The sequence below is a fragment of the Oryx dammah genome, unplaced genomic scaffold, assembly GCF_014754425.2.
Source record: "Oryx dammah isolate SB20612 unplaced genomic scaffold, SCBI_Odam_1.1 HiC_scaffold_26, whole genome shotgun sequence".
Taxonomy (NCBI): Eukaryota; Metazoa; Chordata; class Mammalia; order Artiodactyla; family Bovidae; genus Oryx; species Oryx dammah.
The window spans coordinates 64,095,546-64,122,702 of NW_024070210.1; the positions used below are offsets into that span (position 1 = coordinate 64,095,546).

A 27,157-nucleotide genomic window follows, 5' to 3' on the forward strand; every position below is an offset into this window, starting at 1 on the left:
TTATACTTTATTTCTAAATTTTCCAATTTTTTTATATTAAGCATGTATTATTTATGTGGGAAGAAATATCATTTTTGAAATATCCTAATTTAGCACAGTTCCTATAATTCCCTTAGTAATCCTTGTTTTATGTCATTACTTAGAACCAGGTTCCAGAACAGGTACTACACGTCCGTGTCTCCTTTCTTTTAATTCAAATCAATTTAAAGTCATTGTATTCTCCTAGACAAACAACTAAACTTTTAATTTGATAAGGTGCTGCTTTCTCATCCCATGAGTATATTATTTATGACATTAGACCTACCAAATCTAGTAAAAACATATATAATAGTAAGTTGAATTTACTCACCACAGTACAATGGTCAGTAAGGAGAATAAATGATGCTAGGGGATCAAATCTGAGCTGAATATCCTCTCGAGCTGAAAATATGTGGTGAACACTCTTAATTCTTCCAGCAGAATCCTAGGAATAAGCACAATAGGGAAGCAACCCTCATGTACAAATATGTACAATGTTCTAAGATTAAGTTTCCAATAATTTTTGTCAGTTATCACAGAATAAGTGACACCTTTTTTCATTTATTTTTGAGTCTTTCTATGAGAACTTGATTTTTTTTTTTTCAGAGTATCTTCATACTTTATTTTTTTTAAACTTTAAACTTTTTCTTTAGTACTGGGGTGTAGCTGATTAACAATGTTGTGGTAGTTTCAGGTGAACATATGAGCACTTTAAATAAAACTTCTTTTAAACTTTGTAATTCTAGATTTGAATTGGAAATATCAGTGTGTATCACAAAGTAGTCTTTAAAAAAAAAAAATCTGTATTTCCCTTTGCTTATTGAAAAGACCTAAAAACAGTAATGAGCTAGCTGGGCTAGTGTCCAGATTTTGGTCTCAAAATAAAATTCCCCACTACAAGAAACCAATGCTCTTTAGAGAAATAGCTGATTCCAATTCCTGGGTAAGAAATGCACAAGGGCTTGGAACATCTTTGTACCAGAAAGCAAGAAAACTTAACAAGGACTATTAGGATTGTATCAGAGGACTTAGTGGCCAACTTAGAGAGTCTCCCACTAGCCAAAGATGGGACAATTGAGCATCAGAAAGAATAAATGCAATGGAGTGAAACATACCAACCACGTTTTTTTAAACTGTGAATTCATAATAATACTAAAAGACTTATTTGGTTATGTTTGGCAGATGGTAGAGAACTCATTATTCTGAAAACAGGTTTAGAAGAGGGAAGGTGGAGGATGAATGAAGACTTCATCCTGCCTTTCCTTTATGAACTCTATATCTAGGTATCAAATAGGTGAGGCAAATTGCTTCTTTATGGGGCTCTTCTAATTAATACTCATATAAGTAAGAGTGGCAATTTTACTATCACCATTTTATAACTCCAATGAAATAATTTATCTAATCTCAGACTATCAATCGGTGCTAGAATTCCCACAGTGAATGGAGGATAAGCCAGCATTGTGCTGGCACTGGCTTGTCTGACAAGGGCCAATTGCACATGTTCAGGAACTTTGCACTCCAGTGTTCTTGCCTGGAGAATCCCAGGGACAGGGGAGCCTGCTGGGCTGCCGTCTATGGGGTTGCACAGAGTCGGACACGACTGAAGCGACTTAGCAGCAGCAGCAGCAGTAGCAGGAACTTTGCAGACCAGCTAATGTATTGGTAGCTTAAAACCAGCTACAGGAAGAATATTTATACTATGGAAATTGGTATAAATCAACTTCCTCCCTTCAAACATGCCCCAAGTTAGTGGTTAAACATTTACCAGCACACCACTGTATAGGGTCAACAATATCTAAGACAGTGATCAATTTTAATATTCTTAAAAGAGAGACAACCAGATATTATAAGCTTCTGATAAAAGCATAAAACACCAAAGGAAGTATTCCTGCCAAAAAACAGAGACTCAAATATGATCAAACCTTAAAATCTAACTACCAGTTATAGAAACTATAGGGGGTAGAAAATCATACTACATAATACCACATGGATACAAACAGCAAAAATCCAGAATACAGAAACACTACAGGATAAAAGGTCCAGTTTCTAAAGCAAACAAATTGCAAGGAGGAAAAAAGGAGGATGGAAAGGAAACCTATAGATTAAGAAACTGAAAAGAAAATCAGCTAAATGCAATATTTGAGCCTTGTCTGAATTCTGATTTGGAATTCTGAATTCCAAATGCAATATAAATGACAAAATGGGAAAACTGGAACATTAGCTGGATAGTTTGAAATTAAGGTATAAGTGTTAATTTTTCAGGTGTGATGTGGTATTATCATTACTTTTTAAAAATAGTTATCTTTTAGTGATACATACTGTCATATTAATATTTACACAGATGAAATAACATTGTGGTACAGGGAGAAGTGGATGGGGTATAGATGAAACAAGACTGTTCATAAGTTGATAATCTTTAAAGTTGGGCGATTCGTTAAAGTTGGGAATTCATTATAGTATTATCTCTTTCATTTATTTTAAAATTTCCCTATCATGAAAAGCTTTAAAATAGCAATAAGAACTTGCACTGGTGTTTATCAAACTTTTATTTCTCAAATGTTCTTACTCTGAATTCCATATTCTTGGGTTTTTTTTAAAGTTCTTATTTTAATGCAGAGATTCTCTTTGAGAGATAGAGATTTCTAGAGTTTACTCTTTAAATTAGCAAAGCAGGCACAATAATCTTACATTCTGGTTCTCAAACTTTCGTGCACATCAGAATCACCTGGAGGGACTGTCAATACATAGGGTTAGCTTCCATCTCCAGAGTTTCTGATCCGTAGGTTTGGGATGGGACTTCTAATGAGTTTCCAGGTGCTGTTGATGCTACTACTTCAGGAACCACACTTGAGAACTGATTGAAAGGTCTAGTTTGTACTAGGTTGCCTGGAAATGTACAGATATTCAATAAATACATGCATAGATAAAATAAAATAAATCAGTGTCTTCTCCCATGAAGTTTTCTCTTAGACTAATCTATATGTAAACTGTATTTAAAAGGACAGAATTTTCTCATTGATGAATAAGGGGACTAGGTCCCTATTTTAGTATTCAGTAGACTAATTTCTTAGAATTATATTCATATAGACAGAAAACAGATCAGTGGTTGCCTGAAATGGGGGTGGAAGGAAAGCAGTTGCAAAAGGGCATAAGAAGACTTTTGAGGGAGACAGATGGTATTGATTGTAGTAATGGTTTCAAAGATATGTAAGAAAGTCAAAACTCACCAAACTATACTCTTAAATATATGGGGTTTTAAATATAAATTACATCTCAAAAATGTTAGAAATATGAAACATATAAAAATATATGTTATTTCACTTTTTTACTAAGGATTCAACTAAGCAGGCAGAAATGTTTTGAGGAATGTGAACTATGGTTTCTTCCTTATAAAACAAGCAATCCAAAGATTCAGCAGGTCTACGGTTGCTCTCACTTCTTCCCCATGACTGTAAAGATAGGGAACAATTTATTCTACATGTACTTATATCTTCAAGTCATTTTAAAATAAGCCAACTTCTAATATGAAAGACATTAAGGAGAGCATCCCCTCCTTCCACATCCTACCCATGAGTTTCTTCTTCTTTCTAAGCAGATGAGTGGCACTGCAAAGTGCCTTCTCCTGTTTCCTCATCTATGAGATAAAACTTACATCATGGAAGACTGTTACATGAATTTAGTAAAAAAAAAAAAATCTAAGTGTCTTAGAAGACGCTCAGTAAATAGCTCCTTCCTGCTCAAAATCCTTCTTTGTGACACACATATTAAAAAGATGAGAATAATTACATGTGTTTTTTGAAGGATTACTTGGCAATCTTCAAACTAAAACTTAACATTAAAAGATTAGCTTAGAACTGTCATCAAACCAAAGTGTGGTAGAGACTGACAGGCCTTTATCTCCAGAAACTAATTTTTTAGCATAGTCTATCACCTAATGTGTTTCAGTGTATTGATAAAACTGCTCTATTTGGGTAATGATGATCACTTTCTACTCTGGCAGGTCTACTGAATTAAATGCTCCACAAGCTGAATCAGAAAAGGGATAGGCAGGCAGTCACTGCATATACTATCAATGCCCACTCCCCAAACAAAAAAATCTCTTTGATGCTTTGAAAATTCTCCTAGGCTTTCAAAATAGTAAACACAATTTTCCTATACTTGGAGACAGCAATCAAAGGTGTGGGCACATAAATACATGTCTTCTGACTTATTCTATTATCTTTAGATATATTGGGGAAATTCTGGCCAAAGTTGGAAGAAAGCAAAATTCACTGGGATTAAAAAAGAGGGAACTGCAGTCAATAGTTGCACACTTGTGTTCTCTGCCCACTTTTCAGTCTAACAGCAGAATTGCTCCTGAGTGTCTATGTTCAGAACATATTAAATCCAGTGTATTCAAAATGTTTTACTTAGCTTCATCTTAATCAACTGACTAAAAAAAAAAAAAATCAAAGTTCAATGTGGTTACTAATCATTTACATACCAAGTTGAAAATTACTAACTTACCTGAACGATTACTTCTATGTTATGTGTCTTATTACTGTAGTTTCTTGGGTTCCACTTTAGTATGAAAATAGGACCAGACAAATGACTAGCTTGCCCTAAATGAACTCCGTCAATCTTAACTGCAACTGAAGTAATGGAGGATAAGGAAAAGGCCAGGACTCTAAAATGAAAGCATAAATGCATGGTTTTAGGTATTTGCCATTGTTTCTATAAAGAAGAATAACTCTGTTATAACCTGAAAAGATATGATTACAGTAAACCTTCCATCGGTTGATCTTCAGGTTCCTGAGATGTGGAACCTGTGGATTCAACCAACCATGGGTTCAAAATATTCAGAAAAAAAAAATTTGACAAAACTTGCATTTGCCTTGCACCAGCAACTATTTACACAGAAGTTAAATTGTATTAGGTATTATTAAGTAATCTGTTGTTCAGTCACTAAGTTGTATCCAACTCTTTTGCAACCCCATGGAATATAGCCCGCCAGATCCTCTGTCCATGGGATTTCCCAGGCAAGAATACTAGAGTGGGTTGCCATTTCCTTCTCCAGGGGATCTTCCCGACCCAGGGATCAAACACGCCATCTCCAGCATTGCACGTGGATTCTTTACCACTGAGCCACTAGAAAAGCCCATAGGTAATCTAGGTAAGATTTGAAGTATAGGTTATAGGCAAATACTACACCACATTACATAAGGGACTTGAGCATCTGAAGACTCTGGTATTCGCAGGGGGTTCTGGAACCAATATCCCAGAGATAACGAACAAAGGGCAACTGTAAAATTGACCATTACACTCTGCAACTATTCATACGACACTATTTATATGATCTGATTTCTTTGTAAATGGTGGCTTCTGGAGTTGTATAACTCAGCAAACCTGAAAAGGTGAGAAATTAGAAACTATCCTAAATCTAAATCTGATATCCACCTCCTATCAAGAAACATAACTGAGAGATATATGTTCCACTTACCTAGTAATCAAAAGAAATAAAACAGCTTGGTACCCTTTTTTTCCAGAATAATGAGTAAATATTTTTAAAAGTACAGTATCCAATAATGATAAGAGTTCTGTGAAATTTGCACTCCTATTTCTTGGTAACATTATAAATTAGTACCTGTTTTAAAAAATAATCAGGTTCCTTGTACACTGCTGGTTGAGAATCTGAAATGACACAGCCACAATGGAAAACAGTATGGCAGTTTCTCAAAAAATGAAACATAGAATTACCATATGATCCAGCAATTCCACTTCTGAATATATACCCAAAAGAACTGAAAGCAGTGACTGGAACACATATATTTATACACATATTCATAGCATTATTCACAATAGTGAAACGTTGGAAGCAAAAGTGTCTATCAACAGATGAATAGGCTGGTAGGTTTAGTCACTCAGTCATGTCCAACTCTTTCGCAACCCCATGGTCTATAGCCTACCAGGCTCCTCTGTCCTTGGGACTCTCCATGCAAGAATACTAGAGTGGGTTGCTATTTCCTTCTCCAGGGAATCTTCCCGATCCAGGGATCAAACCTGGGTCTCCTGCATTGCTGGCAGGCTCTTTGCCAACTGAGCCACCTCAACAGAGGAATGGATAAACAAAATATGGTATATACATGCAATGAAACAATATTCAGCCTTAAAAAGGAAGAAGATTCTGACACTTGCTTCAAAACTGGTGAAGACAGAATTCCTTGGTGATGCAGCAGATAAGAATCTGCCTCCCAATGCAGGGGACATGGGTTCGATCCCTGGTCTGGAAACACTCCTCATGCCTCAGAGCAACTAAGCCTGTATACAACTACTAAGCCTGTGCTCTAGACCTTGCAAGTCATAACTACTGAAGCCTGTGCACCTAGAGCTTGTGCTCCTCAACAAAAGAAGCCACTGTAATGAGAAACCGGCACATCAGCAACTAGAGAGGAGCCCCAGCTCACTGCAACTAGAGAAACCCCGGGAGCAAAAATACAACCAAAAATAAATAAATAAATCTTTTTTTTTAAATGGGTGAAGACATTACACTAAATGAAAGAAGCCAGTCACCAAAGGACAGATATATGATTCTCCTATATGAGGTACCTAAAATAGTCAAGTCCATAGAGACGGAAAGTAGAATAATGGTTGCTGGGGGCTGGGGGCAGGGAGAACAGGGAGTTAAGTATTGAATGGGTACAGAGTTACAGTTTTGGAAGATAAAATAAATGGTGGTGATGGTTGTACAACAATATGAAAGTACTGTACATTAAAAATGATTAACATGGTAAATTTTATGCATATTTTACCAAAATTTTTTTAAAAGAGTAATGATTTTAGTTGCAAAAAAATAAAGTAGTTAGAAAACCTTTATCAGCAGTCACAAAGGAATTCAAACTATTTCAGCTAGAATCCCATTTCTAGAACTCTGTCTAAAGCAATTATTCAAATGAAGGAAGAATCTATATGCATCAGATGTTCATCCTCAAGATAGGAAAATAGTTACATATACTATGATCCATTCCCTCTGTTGACAGAAAAAAGGTAGGAATTAGAATACACTGTACTCTATGATTATGACTATGTAAATACATGCCTGAAAGAGAATGCCTGAGAAAGAAAACTCATGTTAACAATAGTTCTATTAGGGGGTGGGGGATAGGACAGGAATACACATATAATCCCATTACCCTATTTCCCAAAAGTTATGTCATGCTACTTTTCAAAATAAAATTTTAAAAAGTATATTAAAACAAGTGCCCTTATGTTTGCAAAAGGTTATAAGTCTCTTTCCAAAAGGAGTGGTAATGTTTCATTAAGATTCTATTTAATACTACTCAGCCATAAAAAAGAACAAAATAATGCCATTTTCAGGAACATGGATGCAACTAGAGATTATCATAGTAAGTGAAGAAGTCAGAAAGAGAAAGACAAATACACTATGTTATCACTTATATGTGGAATCTAAAACATGACACAAATGAATCTATCTATGAAACAGAATCAGGGACATAGGGACAGAATGCCAAGGGGCAGGGGAGTGGGAGAGGGTTGGACTGGTATATATAGAATAGAGAAACAATAAGGTCCTACTGTATAGCACAGGAAACTATACTCAATATCTTGTGATAAACCATAATGGAAAAGAAAATTTTTAAAATGTATATAAATGTATAACTGAATCACTTTCCTGTATAGGAGTAACTGACACAACATTATAATTCAACTATACTTCAGTAAAAAATAAGTTGGGACGTCCCTGGACATCCAGTGGTTAAGACTCCATGCTTTCACTGTAAGGGACATAGGTTCAGTCTCTGGTTGGGGAACCAGGATCCCCCATGCTGCACAGCAGAGCCAGAAAAAATTTTAAAAGAAAAAATATTCCATTGACATATACTGTCAAATTCATATGCCAAATAAATTTTCAATTCTATAAGGTTTATATAGTTTTTGCTTTTTTGAAAGGTTATGCAGCAAAATTTTAAAATATATCTTTCTGATATATGATATAAATTTGTTAAAGTAGGATACAAATGAATAGATACATTATGATTATGGCAGTGTAAAAACATGCATATACAGAAGCTGAAATAAAAGAGAAACAATAATGATAGGATTGTGGGTTTCTAAATTTTTTTAAATTTCAGCAGCTTAAAAACTATGTATTTTTTAACTGAATGGGAATGAAATAGTAGGCAATGTATATAATGTTTACATCGTTGATAAAACTAAAGTGGGGCATCTCACAGCTTTCACATGAGAATGCAATCACAATGACTTATTCTCTATCAATAACAGACTAAAAGTAAATTCTGAAAAATTGCTACATACCTGATGTGTGTTGAGTGAAGGAGTCTTTCTAGTGGTTCATGTTTAGCAGAACTATAGAGAAGTGACTTAGGATTAGTGATAAGAACCACAGGCCACTCTCCAAAGATCAAATCTGCAAAGCTAAAGAGGTCATGATCAAAAGCAAAGATCCGGTACCTAGAAACCAGAGAACAATGAGGTGATTTAGTCATTTCATATTTTAAGAGGGACTGACGGATAAAAACAGAACAAAGGTAAAAACATAAAATTATACTTTCTGAGATTACTTATTGGAATGCAGAGTAAATAATATTGTTCCTCTTTCCTTCCTTGTGCCTTTCACTTTTACATTTTGTCATACGTGACATTTGTCACAATTGTAATCTGATTGAAATAATGAATTTTCACTGTATCCTAAAATAATGCCTGGTAAATAGCATGTACTCTTAATTTTTAAATAAATGTTTATTGAATTAAATTATTTGATTTCTATGCTTTAAGGCTATTTTGAACCTAAAATATTCATCATAAGCCTAACATCTAACATTCTTCATCCTATCAACAATGCTACATAAAATATTAAAATGAGCACAATTTGAAACCTTTAATTCTTTTTTAAAACATTTATTTCTATAATTTCAAAGCAAATAGCAAAAGTTAAGTGGTTTTGATTTTCTAAATGCACATTGAAAGGTATAACTATTCATTAAAGAATAAGCAAAGTTCTGTATTTTCTAACTTTTAAAACTGAAGAGAAAAATGTTTAGCTATGGCAGAAACAATCAGTTCAGTTCAGTTCGGTTCAGTCGCTCAGTCATGTCCGGCTCTTTGAGACCCCATGAATTGCAGCATGCCGGGCCTCCCTGTCTATCACCATCTCCCAGAGTTCACTCAGACTCACGTCCATCGAGTCTGTGATGCCATCCAGCCATCTCATCCTCTGTCGTCCCCTTCTTCTCCTGCCCCCAATCCCTCCCAGCATCAAAGTCTTTTCCAATGAGTCACCAAATATTCTATGTGCTCCCCTGCATTTCCCAGTCTCCCTGGTATTAGGTTGGGACCATGTGACTAGTTCTGGCCAATGGGCTGTGAACAGAAGTGACATGTATCACACTTCTGGTCCAAAGTACTTAAGAGTGGGTATGAGTTCTCCATGCTCTCTTCCCTGCCCTGGAATTGAGGTGTTGAAATAGTCACATTGTAAGATGGAGGAAGTCTGAATCCCAGAGTGTCCCTGTGGCTGTGAATTTCCCTGGCTCATACTATGAGTCATACTCCCAGTATGAGTTTACAAAACTGAAAAAAAAAAAAAACTAAACATCTGTTGGGTTAAGCCACTGATATTTCTAGATTTATTTGCATACCCAACAAAGCCTAGTCTAACATTACTAACATACTAACTGTTTTTAAAAACTCTTCTAGGGAATTTCCTAGCAGTCTAATAGCTAGGACTCTACACTTTCCTTTGCTGAGGGCATAGATTCAGTCCCCGGTTGGGAAACTAAGATCCCACAAGCAGCACAGTGAAGCCGGAAAAAAAAAAAAAAAAACTCTTCTATTGTACTAATACATAATATTAGGGCAAGACGGTTGGATGGCATCACTGACTCAATGGACATGAATTTGAGCAAGTTCCAGGAGATGGTGAAAGACAGGGAAGCCTGGCATGCTGCAGTCTATGGGGTCACAAAGAGTCAGATACGACTGAGTGACTGAACAATATATAATAAAATTTAAATATTTATAAGGGCAGATAAAAGTTTTTTTCAGTAAGACAAACTCTAGATAAAACCCTAGAGTGGAACACAGGAGAGCAGGTGGGAAGAGAAAGAAAGGAAATGGTTTCATAATTAACATGACTTAACTTGTAACTGTAGCATATATAAGAAATCAAGAAGTTGAACAAGGTTTAGGAAGGCTATCTGGTAAAAAGCAATTCTAGTCCAGCCCACAGCCTCACCATCATGAACAGGCAGGTCTTAGTTCAAAGTAATTACAGTTGCCAAATAATTAGAGGCTTCAAGCTTAGCTCTTACACAGTTTCTAGAAAAGCCAACTGAAATGAGTAAGTACTTTCCAAGATATAAAACTGCTTTTTAATTAATGGAGGTACAGTTGACCCTTGAACAATGCAGGGGTTGGGGCACCAACACTCAAGCAGTCGAAAATCTGAGTATGACTTCCCAGTCAGGCCTCCATAATCTCAGTTCTGCATCCATGGATTCAACTAAACACCGATTGTGAGGTACTGTAGTAAGTACTTCGTGAAAAAAATCTGCGTATACATGGACCTGCACAGTTCAGACTGTGTGGTTCAAAGGTCAACAGTAGTTAAAAATAGCAAGATAACATTCAGCTTAACAAATATTTACTGAGTATCTAACATCTTCATAGCACTGGGTTTAACAAAGTTAAATAGCAATTGATATAAAACAATGAGATGGTAGTTATCTATACTCATACTTGCACTTAAATAGTTATTCTCAAGTATATACTGCATTCTTCTCAATAAACATATATTCAACTATACTGTATGCTTTTGATAAATAAGTTATGTTTTCTCTTCAAAACACTTTAACCCTAGAACTACCATATGATCCAGCACTTCCACTCCTGGGTATATATCCAATTTGAAAAGATACATGCACCCCAAAGTTCATAGCAGAATTATTTACAACTGTCAAGATATGGAAGCAAACTAAGTGTCCATCAACATAAAAATGGATAAAGATATGAAATATATACAATGGAAAAATAGCCATAAAAAAGAATGGAATTTTGCCATTTGTAACAATGATGGACTTGGAGGGTAGTATGCTAAGTGAATAAATCAGACAGAGAAAGACAAATACTGTATAAGATCACTTATATGTGTTATCTAAAAACTACAACAAACTAGGGAATATAATGAAAAAGAAACAGACTTACAGATAAAGAGAATAAACTAGTAGTTACCACTGGGGAGAGGGAAGAAAGGAGGAGCAAGACAGAAGCAAGGGGTTAGAGGTACAAACTATTATATATAAAGTGAGCTACTGGGATATTGTGCCACACAGGGAATATGGCCAATAATTTATAATAATAATTGAGTATAACTTTTAAAAACTGTGAATCACTATACTATATACCTGTAACTTATACAATATTATACATCAACTATACTACAATTTAAAAAATGCTTAATAATAATAATTTTTAAAAGACTTTAACCTTAATAAAGACCAACTGTAATCTATTTGAAGAATTTAAATCACTAATATATTGCAGCAGTAACTAGAAAAGCAAATACAAAATTTAGGGAGAGATATGACATATTTCTAGCCCTAATGTTTCTCAAGATAATCACAATGACCTAGAGCCAGACATCCTGGAATGTGAACTCATGTGGGCCTTAGAAAGCATCACTACGAACAAAGCTGGTGGAGGTGATGGAATTCCAGTTGAGCTATTTCAAATCCTGAAAGATGATGCTGTGAAAGTGCTGCACTCAATATGCCAGCACATTTGGAAAACTCAGCAGTGGCCACAAGACTGGAAAAGGTCAGTTTTCATTCCAATCCCAAAGAAAGACAATGCCAAAGAATGCTCAAACTACCGCACAGTTGCCCTCATCTCACACGCTAGTAAAGGAATGCTCAAAATTCTCCAAGCCAGGCTTCAGCAATACATGAATCGTGAACTTCCAGATGTTCAAGCTGGTTTTAGAAAAGGCAGAGGAACCAGAGATCAAGTTGCCAACATCCTCTGGATCATCGAAAAAGCAAGAGAGTTCCAGAAAAACATCTATTTCTGCTTTATTGACTATGCCAAAGCCTTTGACTGTGTGGATCACAACAAACTGTGGAAAATTCTGAAAGAGATGGGAATACCAGACCACCTGACCTGCCTCTTGAGAAACCTGTATGCAGGTCAGGAAGCAACAGTTAGAACTGGACATGGAACAGACTGGTTCCAAAGAGGAAATGGAGTACATCAAGGCTGTATATTGTCACCCTGCTTATTTAACTTCTATGCAGAGTACATCATGAGAAACGCTGGGCTGGAAGAAGCACCAGCTGGAATCAAGATTGCTGGGGAAATATCAATAACCTCAGATATGCAGATGACACCACCCTTATGGCAGAAAGTGAAGAGGAACTAAAAAGCCTCTTGATGAAAGTGAAAGTGGAGAGTGAAAAAGTTGGCTTAAAGCTCAACATTCAGAAAACAAAGATCATGGCATCTGGTCTCATCACTTCATGGGAAATAGATGGGGAAACAGTGGAAACAGTGTCAGACTTTATTTTGGGCGGCTCCAGAATCACTGCGGATGGTGACTACAGCCATAAAATTAAAAGATGCTTGCTCCTTGGAAGAAAAGTTATGACCAACCTAGACAGCATATTGAAAAGCAGAGACATTACTTTGCCAACAAAGGTCTGTCTAGTCAAGGCTATGGTTTTTCCTGTGGTCATTTATGGATGTGAGAGTTGGACTGTGAAGAAAGCTGGGCGCCAAAGAATTGATGCTTTTGAACTGTGGTATTGGAGAAGACTCTTGAGAGTCCCTTGGCTTGCAAGGAGATCCAACCAGTTCATTCTGAAGGAGATCAGTCCTGGGATTTCTTTGGAAGGACTGATGCTAAAGCTGAAACTCCAGTACTTTGGCCACCTCATGCAAAGAGTTGACTCATTGGAAAAGACTCTGATGCTGGGAGGGATTGGGGGCAGGAGGAAAAGGGGACGACAGAGGATGAGATGGCTGGATGGCATCATTGACTCGATGGACGTGAGTCTGAGTGGACTCTAGGAGTTGGTGATGGACAGGAAGGCCTGGCATGCTGCAATTCATGGGGTCTCAAAGTGTCAGACACGACTGAGCGACTGAACTGAACTGAATGTTTCTCAAAGTATAGTCTCTTGAGCACCTGGTAGACTTTTTAAGAAAAAGTAGTTTCTGTGTCCTAACCCAGACCAACACAACCAAAATCTCTAGAGTGAGGGCCTGGTAATCTTTATTTTTCATAAGCTCCTCTAAGAGCTTGTGTACACTGCAGTTTGAAAACTATTTCCTAGAGGATACATTTGAAACTTCAATGTAACATAGCAATGGCAAACATAACTGCTGCAACAAGGTTTCTGCATAAGGATAAAGACTGTCAGATACATATTTCCCTTCAAAAACAGAGAGATATCACAAGTTTTTCCTTAACTGGGATCATTCATGGTAGTGATCAGAAAGCTATTATCGCTTTAGCAAAATTTACACGTGTAAGTTGTATTTTGTGGGGTAGTTCCCTTACCTTCTGTTATTCTTCCAGTCTCCTAGCTCAAGTTCCAAAGGGCCCTGGAAGTGACGCGTGTGCAAAACAGGCATGAGTCCACCAAGGGTATGAAGATGCCCACACAAATAAGCTGTAGCCGAACTAATCAATAAAAAGCAAATGAAATAAATGAACAAAGATAGCTTATGATGCCAAGTTAATAAAAATACCTCTTTAGAAAAGCAAAATAGGTAGAAAACAGAAAAGACCTAAAAACAATCTTGATTTTGGAAGCCTGTCTCACCTCATTATTGATCGAAGTCCTGGTGATGGAGAAAGGACAGTGGATGTTGTAAAGTGTCCAAACCAAATACTGTGGTTGCTCCAACTACTTTCCTTGGCCAGTAACGAAAGCTCCTCCATCTGTTTCTGAAATCAGAGAAAAATAGGAGGAGCTTTAATTAGGGCTCGGGCTAAAATCTAATGTCAATGGATTATACAACTCTCTTGAGGTTTTATAATAAGTATATTATGTCTAAGGCTTAAACTTTACTAATCAATGACCTGTATGGGCCTCTGTAAGTTTCAAACTGTTTAAACATACATTATAATTCATTTGATCCTAAAAACAAGTCTGCGCTAACTAGGACAGGGATTATTCCCACTTGACATAAGGAAACAGAAATACTCTTTAAATTATATAAATTTCTTTCTTTACTTCTAAATTTCTTCATGGAAATGAAGAAGAACCACTAATCTTCTCAGCCCTGTATACCACAGTGTAATAAACAAAGAGGATATCAAAACTAAGTTTATAAAATAAGATGCACATATATCCAAAGGAAGCTTTGTACTAGAATGTTCACAATATTCTACTCATAATAGACAAAAACTAGAAACCATCAGAAAATTGCAATATATCCGTATGTGTACAATGGAATACTACTCAGCAGTGAAAAAGCACACACATAGTAACATGGATGAATCTTAGAGATATATTAAGCAAAAGAAGCCAGACACAAGAGTTCATACTGTATGATTTCATTCACATAAAATTCTAGAACAAGCAGCACTAATCTATACTGACAGAAAACCAATCAGTGGTTCCCCAGAACTGCAAGTGAAGATCAACAATACAACAGAATTTTCTATAGTAATGGAATGTTCTCTCTTGATCGTAGTGAGTTACATCAGTACATATACTTGTCAAAATCCTTCAAATACTCTAAATGAGTGCATTTATTCTATGTAAATCATCACTCATAAAGATAACTTCTGAAATAACTTGTACATATATAAATATACATTAATATTACCTGTGAAGTACTTATAGCAATGAATTCCTGGGTCCTACCTTCAGGTTTTCTAATTTGGTAAGTCTTGGACAAAGTATGAGAATCTGCATTTTACAAAATAGCTGTTTTTCATGCAGATTATCTAATTATACCTTAAAAAACACTAATCTACAGGGTAAGCTTTAAAATAATAAGCTAATCAACTCTAGACTGTCTAAAGACACTGGGTAGATAGTCAAAAAAATACACTTTCATTTAATAAAATAGCTAATAAACACAATGCATTTAACAATTCTGCTTTTCATTATAGTTAATTCTACACAGGTCTTAAGCTCCAACAGTAGATTAAATATTCTAAGAGGCCAGAGACTTGATCTTATCACCCTTGCATATGGGCACACATGTCTTACATACGTGCACATAATCATTGACATTTGCTGTACTAAGACATAATCAGAGGTTCTCAGATGTGACTTTCCATACAGTTTCAACCCAGCAACAATTTTCACCAAGCTTACAAAAGATACTTTAAAAGAAACGTATTTACTTCAACAGTTGCCCTTCTCTTACCAAAAAAAAAAAAAAAAAAATAGACCATTTGTTAGAAATGGCAACTGTGGGGATATAGGAATATGCCATTTGTAAACAAAGCTGTATGTTCTGCACCTTGCAAATTGCATGCTCTACTTAGTACCTATTCAATAAATGTTTACCGTTGTTGTTCAGTCATTAAGTCATGTCCAGCTCTTTGCAGCCTCATGGACTGCAGCTTGCCAGGCTTATCTACGGTCCACTGTCTCCTAGAGTTTGCTCAAATTCATGTCTATCAAGACACTGATGCTATGTAACCATCTTAACCTCTACTGCCTCCTTCTCCTCTTGCCTTCAATCATCTTGCCTTCAATCTTTCTCAGCATCAGCATCTTTTCCAGTGAGGTGGCTGTTCACATCAGGTAGCCAAAACACTGAAGTTTCAACTTTTGCATCAGTCCTTCCAATGAATATTCAGGCTTGATTTCCTTCAGGATTGACTGGTTTTATCTCCTTACAATCCAAAGGACTCTCAAGAGTCATCTCCAGCACCACAATTCAAAAGCATCAATTCTTCTGCGCTCAGCCTTCTTTATGATCCAAATCTTACGTTTGTACATGACATGACTACTGGAAAAACCATAGCTTTGACTAGATGGACCTTTGTTGGCAAAGAGATGTCTTTGCTTTTTAATATGCTGTCTAGGTTTGTCATAGTTTTCCTTCCAAGAAGCAAGCACCTTTTAATTTCATGATATAAAATGTGAGTTATTCCTTTCCCAGGTTTGGGGACAAGAATAGGGATAGCAATAATAGGGCTGAAGGGGTCAATAATTTCTTCTAGCCATACCCAAAACCACAGTAGAATTTTTCTCAAGCATTTCTAGATAAGAATTTGTTTACCTAGGATAACTTTTAAGTGAGCCACATGTATCTGAAAAAAATAAAATACATTAGCTGCAAAAGGAAGTGGGATTTTCACTGTACCTGATCTAAAATTCCAAAGAAATTAAAAGGTCTCTTAGGCCCTGGATTAAGGCTGGCATCCAAAGAGATGAAAGAATAGTTGCCAAAGGGAGTACTGTGGACATAACGAAAAGAGCCATCCCTCCGTACGGCAGAATACTTCCTAAAAAATAACAAGACAAGAAAGCTTTAGTGCAATCATAGGAAGACAAAATGAGTTTAAATTCCTGTCCTACTATCACACTATATTTTGACTCCCTTTGTAAAGGAAATTTCCATGATCTGACAGAGAAATACATAAAACTAGATACCAGACCCACAATGGATAAATCAATTAAAGTTTTTTTTTTCCTATTGTCTCCAAAGATGCAAGCAAACATATTCATCAGTAACCAAGCACAAGGTCACCAAGCAAAGCATAAGAGTAGGTGGCTAACTTAAGCAGTCCACTAAACATTTTAGAAGAGATAAATCAGAATCCAAGGAAATGGTACTTATCAATCATTAAAAATTGTAGTGCATGTGTGCTAAGTGGCTTCAGTTGTCTCTAACTCTTTGAGACCCAATAGACTTGTAGCCTGCCATGCTCCTCTCTCCATGGGATTCTCCAGGCAAAGATCCTGGAGTGGGTTGCCATTCCCTTCTCCAGGGGATCTTCCCAACCCAGGGATCAAACCCTCATTTCTTACATCTCCTGCATTGGCAGGTGAGTTCTTTACCACTAGCACCATCTGGTAAGCCAAAAAATATTGTAGTGAGGGCCTCCTAAGTACCTAGCAGAATTCTTGGTGTAGTGAGATACAAAAGTGTTGAGTTCTTAAAACAGGAGTGAAAAGGCTTAAGTCACAATAAAGCCTTGCAAAGAAGTTAGTGAGCCAGGAGGAAAATGTTCAGTCAGAACCAGTAAATCTTTTTTTCAGTTTCTAAAAATATATTAAAAACATACACAGGGTCCACATCCAGTAATGAAAGTCCTCATCACCTTAAGTATCAACAGTATTCAGGTGTCCAGTAAGTTAGAGAGTGAAGAGCAAGGAGAAAGGATGGGTAACAGAGTGTACAGGCTTGGCACTCATTGAGTATTTGTTGAATAAATGTGAAAGAAAGTAGAGATTATATTTGGAGCTGCTGCTGCTGCTGCTAAGTTGCTTCAGCCGTGCCCGACTCTGTGCAACCCCATAGACAGCAGCCCACCAGGCTCTTCTGTCCCTGAGATTCTCCAGGCAAGAATACTGGAGTGGGTTGCCATTTCCTTCTCCAATGCATGCATGCATGCTAAGTCACTTCAGTCATGTCCGACTCTTTGAGACCCTGTGGACAGCAGCCCACTAGGCTCCTCTGGCCACAGGATTCTCTAGGCAAGAATATTGGAGTGGGTTGCCATTTCCTTCTCCAATATTTGGAGCATACCTTATTCAAATGTCAGAACATTATAAGAAAATATCTGAGTGTCTTTTATGATATTTTACCTAACAGTACATGTGAAAGAAATACAAATAAACTTCTGAAATTTAATGTGCCATCAGGGAGCTATTTTTAAGCAACAACAACCATCAAATATATCATAAATTTACTGTCATAGATATTATAATTAATAGTCAATTGGTTCTATTACCTCTCTTCCTGATATTTTTAAAATTCCTATTTCAGGGTTTTTTCCTCATTAAAATTTGTATTGATATTTTTCCTGCTTTTTTTTTTCACAGTTATTCTTCAAGATCTTATAATCTCATATATATTATTTCCTTTCCTACATTTTTGACATATTAAAATCTAACTATCTAAAATAAAATTCAGGTATTTGAAAGCAGAGGTTAAAATATATAATAGTCTTTGAATTCTAGATTTTGGCATCTCTGAGGCATTCTAGAGATCACGATTTAACCCCAAGATTTTTTTCCTTCCTTTCATATGATACTTCCATAATGCCTATATCTCTAGCTAAATGTCATTTATTAAATCCAGATAAAGTTTAATGGTTAGAAACAAAAACATAAAGGTAAGAAACTTTAAAGTGATTAATAATTTGACTTTTCCCAATTACTAATCAGACCCTAAATCCTGTTAATTCTTTGAAAATGTCTCTTAAGCCCATTCCCATAATCACTATCAAAGATACAAACAGCTAATAAGAAGTGGGAGATTTTCATCTCTGTCCTTCTCTTTTCTCACTTTAACAAAAGAGGACAACCCCCTCTTCCATGTTATGGTGACTCTATCTGTTAACCAGTTATCATCCTCAAATTCATGTCACCATCCCCATATCCATGATCCTCATTCAGACAGGTCTTCCACTCATTTCCAGCCTTTTCCTTATGACGGTTAAACTACTGTAGGATTTTTCTACTTGGTCTATACAACTCCAGTCTCTCCCTTTTCCTTTTTATTATCCCTATCTCTATTTTGTTATGTATCTGCCCTTTATAAAATACTATTTTCCTATGTTGCTAATCTCCTTAGGAACCTATACTGGATTATAAACTATTATTACCCATCACATCTAAATTTCTATGCTTGTCACTTGACATTACCATGAACTGGCTCTACACTCTCTATCCAATGTGGTATCAATCCTCAAAATGAACCTTTATTCTGATTATAACAATTTCCTTACTGCACTCAAAACCTCATTCTAGTTTTTAAAGCTGTTTATACTCATCCTTTTGCCTAAAGTATACCCCTCAAAATTTCTTACTCCTCCAAAGTCTACCCATCTTTTAAGACTGGACACAATTTTCACTACTTTTACAAAGTCTTTTCTAACTTGCAACTAGTAGATAAATAGATCTAATGCACAGTGTAGTAATTATAATTTTAAAATACTGTATTATAAACTTCAAAGTTGTTAACAGACCAGATCTTAATTGTTTACTCCACAAAAAAGAAACAATAACTATGTGAAGTGATAGAAATATTAGCTAATCTTATGTGATAATCATATTGCAATATATAAATGAATCACACTAACACACTGCACACCTTAAGCTTACATAATGTTATATGTCAGTTATATCTCAATGAAAAACAAAAATGAAAAATAAAGTCTGCTATTTGTCTACCCCATGCTGACGTGTGCCTTTTCTGATTTCTCATGGTGATAATTAAGTGTAACAAATAATCTAGCATTTCATCAGCCATTCCTTCATGTTCTTTTCTAACCATTTCCTAAACAAATTTCATCTACCTTAGCTAGACTCACTTGAAAATAGAAGGCATATTTGTTTCTCTCATACTATCCAACTAATGATAGACTCTTAATACTTGCTACTTGACTAATTGACAAAGCTACAGGAACAAAAAGTGAAATTACAGCCAAAAGAAGAATTCCAATACATTGAAACTAGACAATTGGTTTTCTGATTCAAAGATCCTTTCATATTCATTGCCTTTTTCATATTTATGCACATAAATCTGCAGAAGGCAATGGCACCCCACTCCAGTACTCTTGCCTGGGAACTCCCATGGGTGGAGGAGCCTGGGAGGCTGCAGTCCATGGGGTCATGAAGAGTCGGACATGACTGAGCGACTTCACTTTCACTTTTCACTTTCATGCATTGGAGAAGGAAATGGCAACCCACTCCAGCGTTCTTGCCTGGAGAAACCCAGGGACGGAGGAGCCTGGTAGGCTGCTGTCTGTGGGATCGCACAGAGTCAGACATGACTGAAGTGACTTAGTAACAGCAGCACATAAATTAAAAAAAAATATTTGTATGACATATTGGACAAAGCACCCAGAAGTTACCAACTGGGCTCTTCAGCCACCCCAGAGACTAACAGAATCAGTAGGTTAGTATCCTTAAAGTCCACAGTACTGATTGACAAGCTCTGATCTAAATGACTTTTGCTGTATATCAACAGCAAAAAAAAAACAAAACAAAAAAGTATGTATAAAATATTAAAAGTACCATTAGCCAACAAAAAGCATTAAATTATATGAAATGAAAAGAATAAAGGGCTGTCTAAGCAAACAAACAAAAATGAATCACCAAAATAACAATGATAAACAACTAAAAGGCTTCATTTTTTAATTACCAGAGGTTCTTTTCTCTGTTAAAAAATGTTATCACCCATTAAGTGAATTGACTGTACCCTCTTTGTAACACAAACTCTGCATTGTTGTCTATCTTCTGTTCATTACAGTACCTGTAATAATTCTCAACACTCTCCCGACTTGGAATGTTGAATGCATCTAATTAAAAAGAAAAGAGCAAACATCATCTATATTAAAAAGAAAAATGCAAACATATTAGTGACTGAATAAAAATGACAATTCTTTCAATAATACTTTAGATGACAGATGCCAATTAATTAGACTAGTATTTAATTTTAATTTTTAAAATTTAGTAACTTAATAGAATTCAGATTATCTGGAAACTTATTTAAGGCATCTATTATATTGAAGAAGAATAAGTACTTTGAATTATGCATTAGTCAGAATAAATCAATTTGATGTTGTAAGACTGGATGACTGCTGCTACTATTTTAATCATGTGACTCTGGGAGTCAAGAAGGACTGGATTCATGGCTGATACACGGATCCATGTCAAGGACTTCCATACAGTAGATGACTTTGATAATAGGGCCAAAGCCCCTCTCTTCTTAAATCTTAAAAAAGACTCAGTAATAAAGAAGTTATATAATGGTAAGGAAAAAGGTTAAGGACATCATAGAAAACTTTTCTGGAAATAGAATTTCATAGAGCTTGATTGCTTGATTGCAATAGCTAAAATTGTTTATCAGTTTTGACTTCCAAGAATCCACTACATTTCTAATAAACTTAAGAGAATAAGCTGTAAATTCAATTTAGGCCAAAAGAAACATTATCACGTATATAATCCTCTTGCTTAAGAAAACCACTCTGTTATAGTTAAATTTTTTTTTTCTTGCCACATGGCATGGCCTACAGGATCTGTTTCCAAACCAGGGACTGAACTCAGTTCACAGAAGTGAAAGCACTGAGTCATAACCAGTGGTTATAATAACAAGGAACACCCTGTTACAGTTAAACGTTAATAAAGATTCATGTATGTGTATATACATATGTGTGTATACATGCATATACATACATATATATACCATTAGCATTTATGCCTATACAAGTCAAGTGATTATGAACTCCAAAAGACTATCCAAATTATTTAATCACAAAACTCCATTTGATACCTGTTACTTAAAATACATCAGTAGTTTGGCTTGAAAAACTTCTGATATACACAGATTTGCTTTTTATTGAAAAAGAATTTGACCAGTACTCCTAATTAAGATCAGGAAAAAAAAAGGGAATGTAAACATACCAGAGAAAGCTGTAAGCCAGAATCCTACCTTTAATTATAATTTCTAGCTGATTTGTAAGAACTATAGTTGACACTTGAACAACACAGATTTGAACTATGTAAATCCACTTACATGTGAATTTTGTTCTATAAATATATATTACAGTACTACAGATCCTTAGTTGGTTGAATCTGCAGATGCAGAGGGCCAACTGCAAAATTATACCCAAATTTTCAACTGCCTGGTAGTTGGTCCCCCTAACTTCCACATTATTCAAGGGTTAACTGTTTTGGTTTTTTTTAATATTTATTTGTTCATTATTTTTGGCTGTACTGGGTCTTCTTTGTTGTGTACATGGGCTTTCTCTAGTTGCAGTGAGCAAAGGATCAACTGTTTTTATAGAGAGCATTTTCTGATCTAACTAATAGCTGTGTATTTCACCAGATAGAATTTATAAATATACCTTTTGAAAACATATATAAATAGGTAGTCATCAGCAATGAATAATAAAATGAAGCAGACAAAATGAAATACTTAAATAACCAAAAAGAAAGTCAACTTTTATGAAACAAATTTACCATCAGGACCCTTGGAAAATAGTTCATTTTCTTATTAACGTAAAAATCACAATCTAAAAAATTGGGAAGGGGTTATCCATTTCTCTCTACGCATATGTGGATATACTTGTCACTTAAATTTTTAAATATATATAGCAAAATTCAATCTTTGTGATGTACTGTTCTAAAGGTATTGACAAGCACGTAGTCATGTATCTACCAGCACACTCAAGACACAGAACAGTATCTTCACTCCCCAAAATTATCTCACGATGGCTCCTTGTAGTCAGCCTCTTTATCTCCAACCCTTGGCAACCACAATCTGTTCTCTGTCTATAGTTTTGCCTTTTCTTGAATGTCATATAAATGAAATTATACAGTATATAGACTTATGGATTTTGCTTCTTTCACTTGGCAAAAGTATATCTTTTTAAACATCCTCCTCCATAGATTTTGCTATATGCTTTTCTTCCATGTAAAGAAAAAAGAAATCATACCAACTTCCCCCTCAAGGCCTAATAGTGACATCTGAAGTTTTAAAATCACATATTGCAGCTGTATTTGTTAGTTGTGGTCTTCAGTGTATGTAAACTTATGCTACAATGTTCCATTTTATAATTTTACAATTTAACTTGGAGAATCTGGGCTCCTATAAAGATCTAGTCTTAATTATAAGCGGGACTTCACTCTTACCATGATTTCCTTTGATATCGAGCCACTTGGTTTTTTCCATGACTTTTGTCTTCTTTAGAATACTATGGTAAGTTTGCCATTCTACCTCTTGCTGCATGGATCCCAAATTTTCCTTTGTTTTGGCATCTGTCAGGTCTCCTATAGGTAAATAAAGAAGGTAAAGAAGGTAATCACAATGCAAAATAAAGCTGGACTGGGTTTCAACTTTTTTTTTTAATGCACACTGAAGAACAAAGATATTCAAAGTACTCAACATGTTTAAGGACAACCACTGTGAATCCACCTGCATCCAAAGCAAGTCATCTAAATTAAGATTCTCAGAAAAAATAATAATAAGATTCTTGGGACTTCCCTGGCAGTTCAGTGGTTAAGACTCCGCACTCCCAATGGAGGGGGAACAGGTTCCATCCCTGGTTGGAGACCTAAGATCTCATATGCCACATAGTGCAGCCTAAAAAAAATAAAACAAGATTCTCAGCATGGATTTTTTTGTTTCTTATAGGTCAACAAGTGCCTTTATAACCCCCTGTTACATTAGAAATGGGTTGTGAAAACTGTACCTTTAAAGAGAGCCGTAAAAATGCATCTTGAAACTCTGACAAATTGAAAACTCTTTAATAATAAATTCCAACACTTTGGGCAGTTGCCTAGTATCTATGGCAACCTAATTTTCCAAACCCCAAATCAGGAAATGTGATCTAACAAAGTATTAATTTTACAGCAAGAAAATCTGGAAGGTGTAGCTTGGAAAATGAAATAGAAAATTTCTAGGAAATTAAGCATTAGAAACTGAAATCATCCATAAAATGAGGACTTCATCCTATCAGCAGAGATGTTTCTGTAAGGTGGGTGGAAGATGAATTTCCCAGGAGCCAGGATAGACGCTCCTTTAGCTTCTTCTTCAACACAGTTGGGAGCAAAAGGTTTGGGGTTTGAACACTCCAGGGAACCAAGCCACAGAAGTAGGAAGGGATGAAAAAAAAGGGTCCGTCAAACAACTGACGGTATAAGAACGATTAATACTGAAAGAAAATGGAAAAGTTTAATTAAAAAAAAATAAAAACAAGAATATAAGGAGAAGGATGAGAACTTTTCATTCCTGGTTAAAGGTCTTTCCTTAATTCTCTCTCAAATCTAGAAGTACAACAACAAAACAGACACAGATACAGCAGACAGGACACTAACATGAGGATCACGTGCCTTGCTTCTACCGCTAGGACGAAACCTTGCTATGGCAAGTCATTTAGACCAGATCTTGACTCAGTTATCCACGGGCAAAGAAAATTACAATATCCCATCTCCTCTACAGGAGGAGGGCTCACCTGAGGCTGCAGCTAAAGTTTTCCTAACGTCCCTTAGTTAAAAGGTTGCAGCACTGGTTGTATACTGGGACCACAGGACCACAGGACAGCACGGCAATCGTCCCTACCTGTTGCTAGGACGAGAGCTGGTTGAATGATGTCAACAGTTTCAGAACAGAACTTCTCTAAGTCTACAGCTCTGCCTGGATCGCGAAACCTGCTCAGGTGAATGTCGGATATCTGCCGAAAGCGGGTATTGAACAAGAGATCTGAGTCAGGAAGAGGCGGCACAGACCGAGACGACCCAGGGGCTCTCTCCGGCGGAAGAAAAAGGCAAAGACTCAGAGCATTCACGATCCCCCAGGGGGGACCAAGCACGAGCAGCAGCAGCAGCAGCAGCAGCAGCAGCAGCACCACCACCACCACCACCACCACCCCGCCCCCAGCCACCACCACCACCACCACAAGCACGAGCAGCAGCAGCAGCAGCAGCAGCAGCAGCAGCAGCACCACCACCACCACCACCACCACCACCCCGCCCCCAGCCACCACCACCCCCACCACCACCACCCCGCCCCCAGCCGCCGCCGCCGCCGCCACCACCGCCACCGCCACCGCCACCGCCACCACCACCCCGCCCCCAGCGCAGAGATTGGGCCGGAACAGGAGCGGGTCGCGCCCCAGTGGAAACTGCTGGCGTCTCATACCGCTTGGTGCCCGCTCTGAAACCCCATGAGCCCCACCACCACCACCACCACCTCCCCAGCCTGGGCGCCCGCTGCGTCACCTGCAGACCCCAGAAGATGTTGCTGGCTCCGGGACCCGGCGCAGGGTGCGGGCTCCGGGGAGTGCGGGGCTGAGGCAGTGGTGAAGACCAGCCGGCCAGGCCGTAGTGTTCCAAGAACATTGCAGCCAAGGCCGCGGCCGCCAGTCCCGCGACCACCCTGACGGCCAGCCCTGCGGCCATTCAGCCCGCCGGAGCGCGGCCCTTGTGTGCGTGGCCGGAGCTAGGACCAAGCGGCGCCCGCAGGGAACTGCAGTGGCTGCACTTCCGGACTCTATGGTCGCGCGGCCTAGGGCGCCGGGCTGGTCGGCCGCCACCTGCACCTGCGACTGGCAGTGCACCTGCCGGCGGACCGCGCCTTTAGGATCGGTTTGCAAATGTGATACAGGGGAAGAAAAGGAATCCGAGTCCCTCAGCGCCACTCGCGGCTGCCTAGGCGCGGCAGGGAAGGATCCTAGGTCAGGGAGGCGGAGGCAAGCGTCCCGGCTCCGCCTTAGTCAATCACGCCTGACCTAGGTGGTCGGTTTCCTCGTAAACCGAAGTTAATAATACCTCCAGAGCGTACTTTGCAGGGTTGTTGTGAAAATCAAAGTTTGTATGAGGACGCTTTTTAAATCGCTGTACAAATGTGGCAGGTCCCTTCTGGTCCCTTCTGATTATCAACAACGTCGCTGTAAGTTTTCTATAGATTTCATCCATATACTTTGTGAGAGAATTTTTTTCTTAAACCTGATTTCATGTGCACTTGGTTACATAATGCTCTAAAACAGTGGTGTGCCATTCGTTTAATACATTTAAAAATACTTCGTATGGGATAGGTATTGTTGCTTAGGCGCCAAATAGTGTCTGACTCGTTTACAACCCCATGGATTGTAGCCCACCAGGATGCTCTGTCTGTGGGATTTCCTAAGCAAGAATACTGGAGTGGGTTGCCATTTCCTTCTCCAGGGGAACTTCCAAACCCTGGGACTGAACCATCTCCGACAGTGGAGGTGGATTCTTTACTACTGAACCAACAGGGAAACTCCACACGTAGGAGGAACCGAGGTAAACCAAATATGGACTCAAACCCAGATAAAGCAAGATGATTGGCCAGAGGAAACTGGGAAGAAATGCCCCATTTAAGTGATTCAAACTACCAGGAGGGCATGACTCTCTTTGAGACCACTCGTGTGTGTCTATCCACATGTAATTTTTCCTCTCTAAACACTTTACTTGCTTCACTACTTTCCATCTCTTTGTGGAAATTCATTTCTACAAAGCCAACTGGCCAAGGCTTTGTTATTGGCCACTGGTTCTGCTGGTCTAGTGGCAAAGATTCAGGGCTCTCACTGCCATACCTGACTTTAATTCCTGGCTAAGGAACCAAAGTCCTGCTTCAAGCCACTGTGGACTGTGGCCACCCAAGTTTAAGGACACAGCAAGAAGTCAGCAGTCTGCAACCTGGAAGACTGTCTTCACCAGAACATGACCAAGCTGGCACCCTGATCTTAAAATTTCCAGCCTACAGAACAGTGAGAAATAAATTTGTTCGTTAAAAACGACTCAGTCTGTGATACTGTTATAGCAGCCTGAATGGACAAAGACAACAGTGGTGTGTGTGTGTGTGTGTACCCGCAAAGTCATGTCCAACTCTTTTTCAACTCCATGGACTGTAGATAGCCAGGTTCCTCTGTCCATTGGATTTTCCAGGCAAGAATACTGGAATGAGTTGCCATTTCCTCCTCCCGAAGATCTTCCCAAACCAGAGATGGAAGCTGTGTTTCCTGCATTGCAGGCAAATTCTTTACTGCTGAGTCACTGGAGAAGGGACCAAGACATTGAGGTAATGGGTAATTACAAAGCCCTGACGTAGAAAGAGTGGGACACTGAGATTAGAAAAGAAGGATTGTAAAGATAGAAACTACAGAATTTGACTGATTGTGAAACAAGGAAGTGGGCAGGAACAACTTTTACAAGTATTGACATAGCCCCAAGACATGACATAAACTGATTAGAAACGACTAGGTCCAAGGAGATACTAAAAGATGCTGTTAAAAGGCTGCACTCAATATGCCAGCAAGTGTGGAAAACTCAGCAGTGGCCACAGGACTGGAAAAGTTCATTTTCATTCCAATCCCAAAGAAAGGCAATGCCAAAGAATGCTCAAACTACTGCACAATTGCCCTCATCTCATATGTCAGCAAAGTAATGCTCAAAATTCT

General features: G+C 37.7%; 1 protein-coding gene across 3 annotated transcripts in view; it reads right to left on the reverse strand.

The window, feature by feature from the left end:
* The window catches only part of TMEM62 (transmembrane protein 62), a 37,520-nt gene extending 12,252 nt beyond the window's left edge, over window positions 1–25,268 (reverse strand). The window contains exons 1-10 of one of the 3 annotated variants that reach the window (XM_040226809.1): window positions 24,957–25,268; window positions 24,298–24,409; window positions 22,869–23,006; window positions 20,488–20,533; window positions 16,366–16,507; window positions 13,857–13,981; window positions 13,592–13,714; window positions 8,332–8,487; window positions 4,525–4,684; window positions 350–463 (exon numbers count right to left, since the gene is read on the reverse strand). In XM_040226809.1, coding sequence (XP_040082743.1) covers window positions 350–463; window positions 4,525–4,684; window positions 8,332–8,487; window positions 13,592–13,714; window positions 13,857–13,981; window positions 16,366–16,507; window positions 20,488–20,533; window positions 22,869–23,006; window positions 24,298–24,409; window positions 24,957–25,136 — 1,296 coding nt within the window. In that variant the 5' untranslated portion in view covers window positions 25,137–25,268. The remainder of the gene's footprint in view (window positions 1–349; window positions 464–4,524; window positions 4,685–8,331; window positions 8,488–13,591; window positions 13,715–13,856; window positions 13,982–16,365; window positions 16,508–20,487; window positions 20,534–22,868; window positions 23,007–24,297; window positions 24,410–24,956) is intronic. The other 2 variants (XM_040226810.1, XM_040226811.1) reach the window with 2 other exon arrangements.
* Between the last annotated feature and the right edge of the window lie 1,889 nt (window positions 25,269–27,157).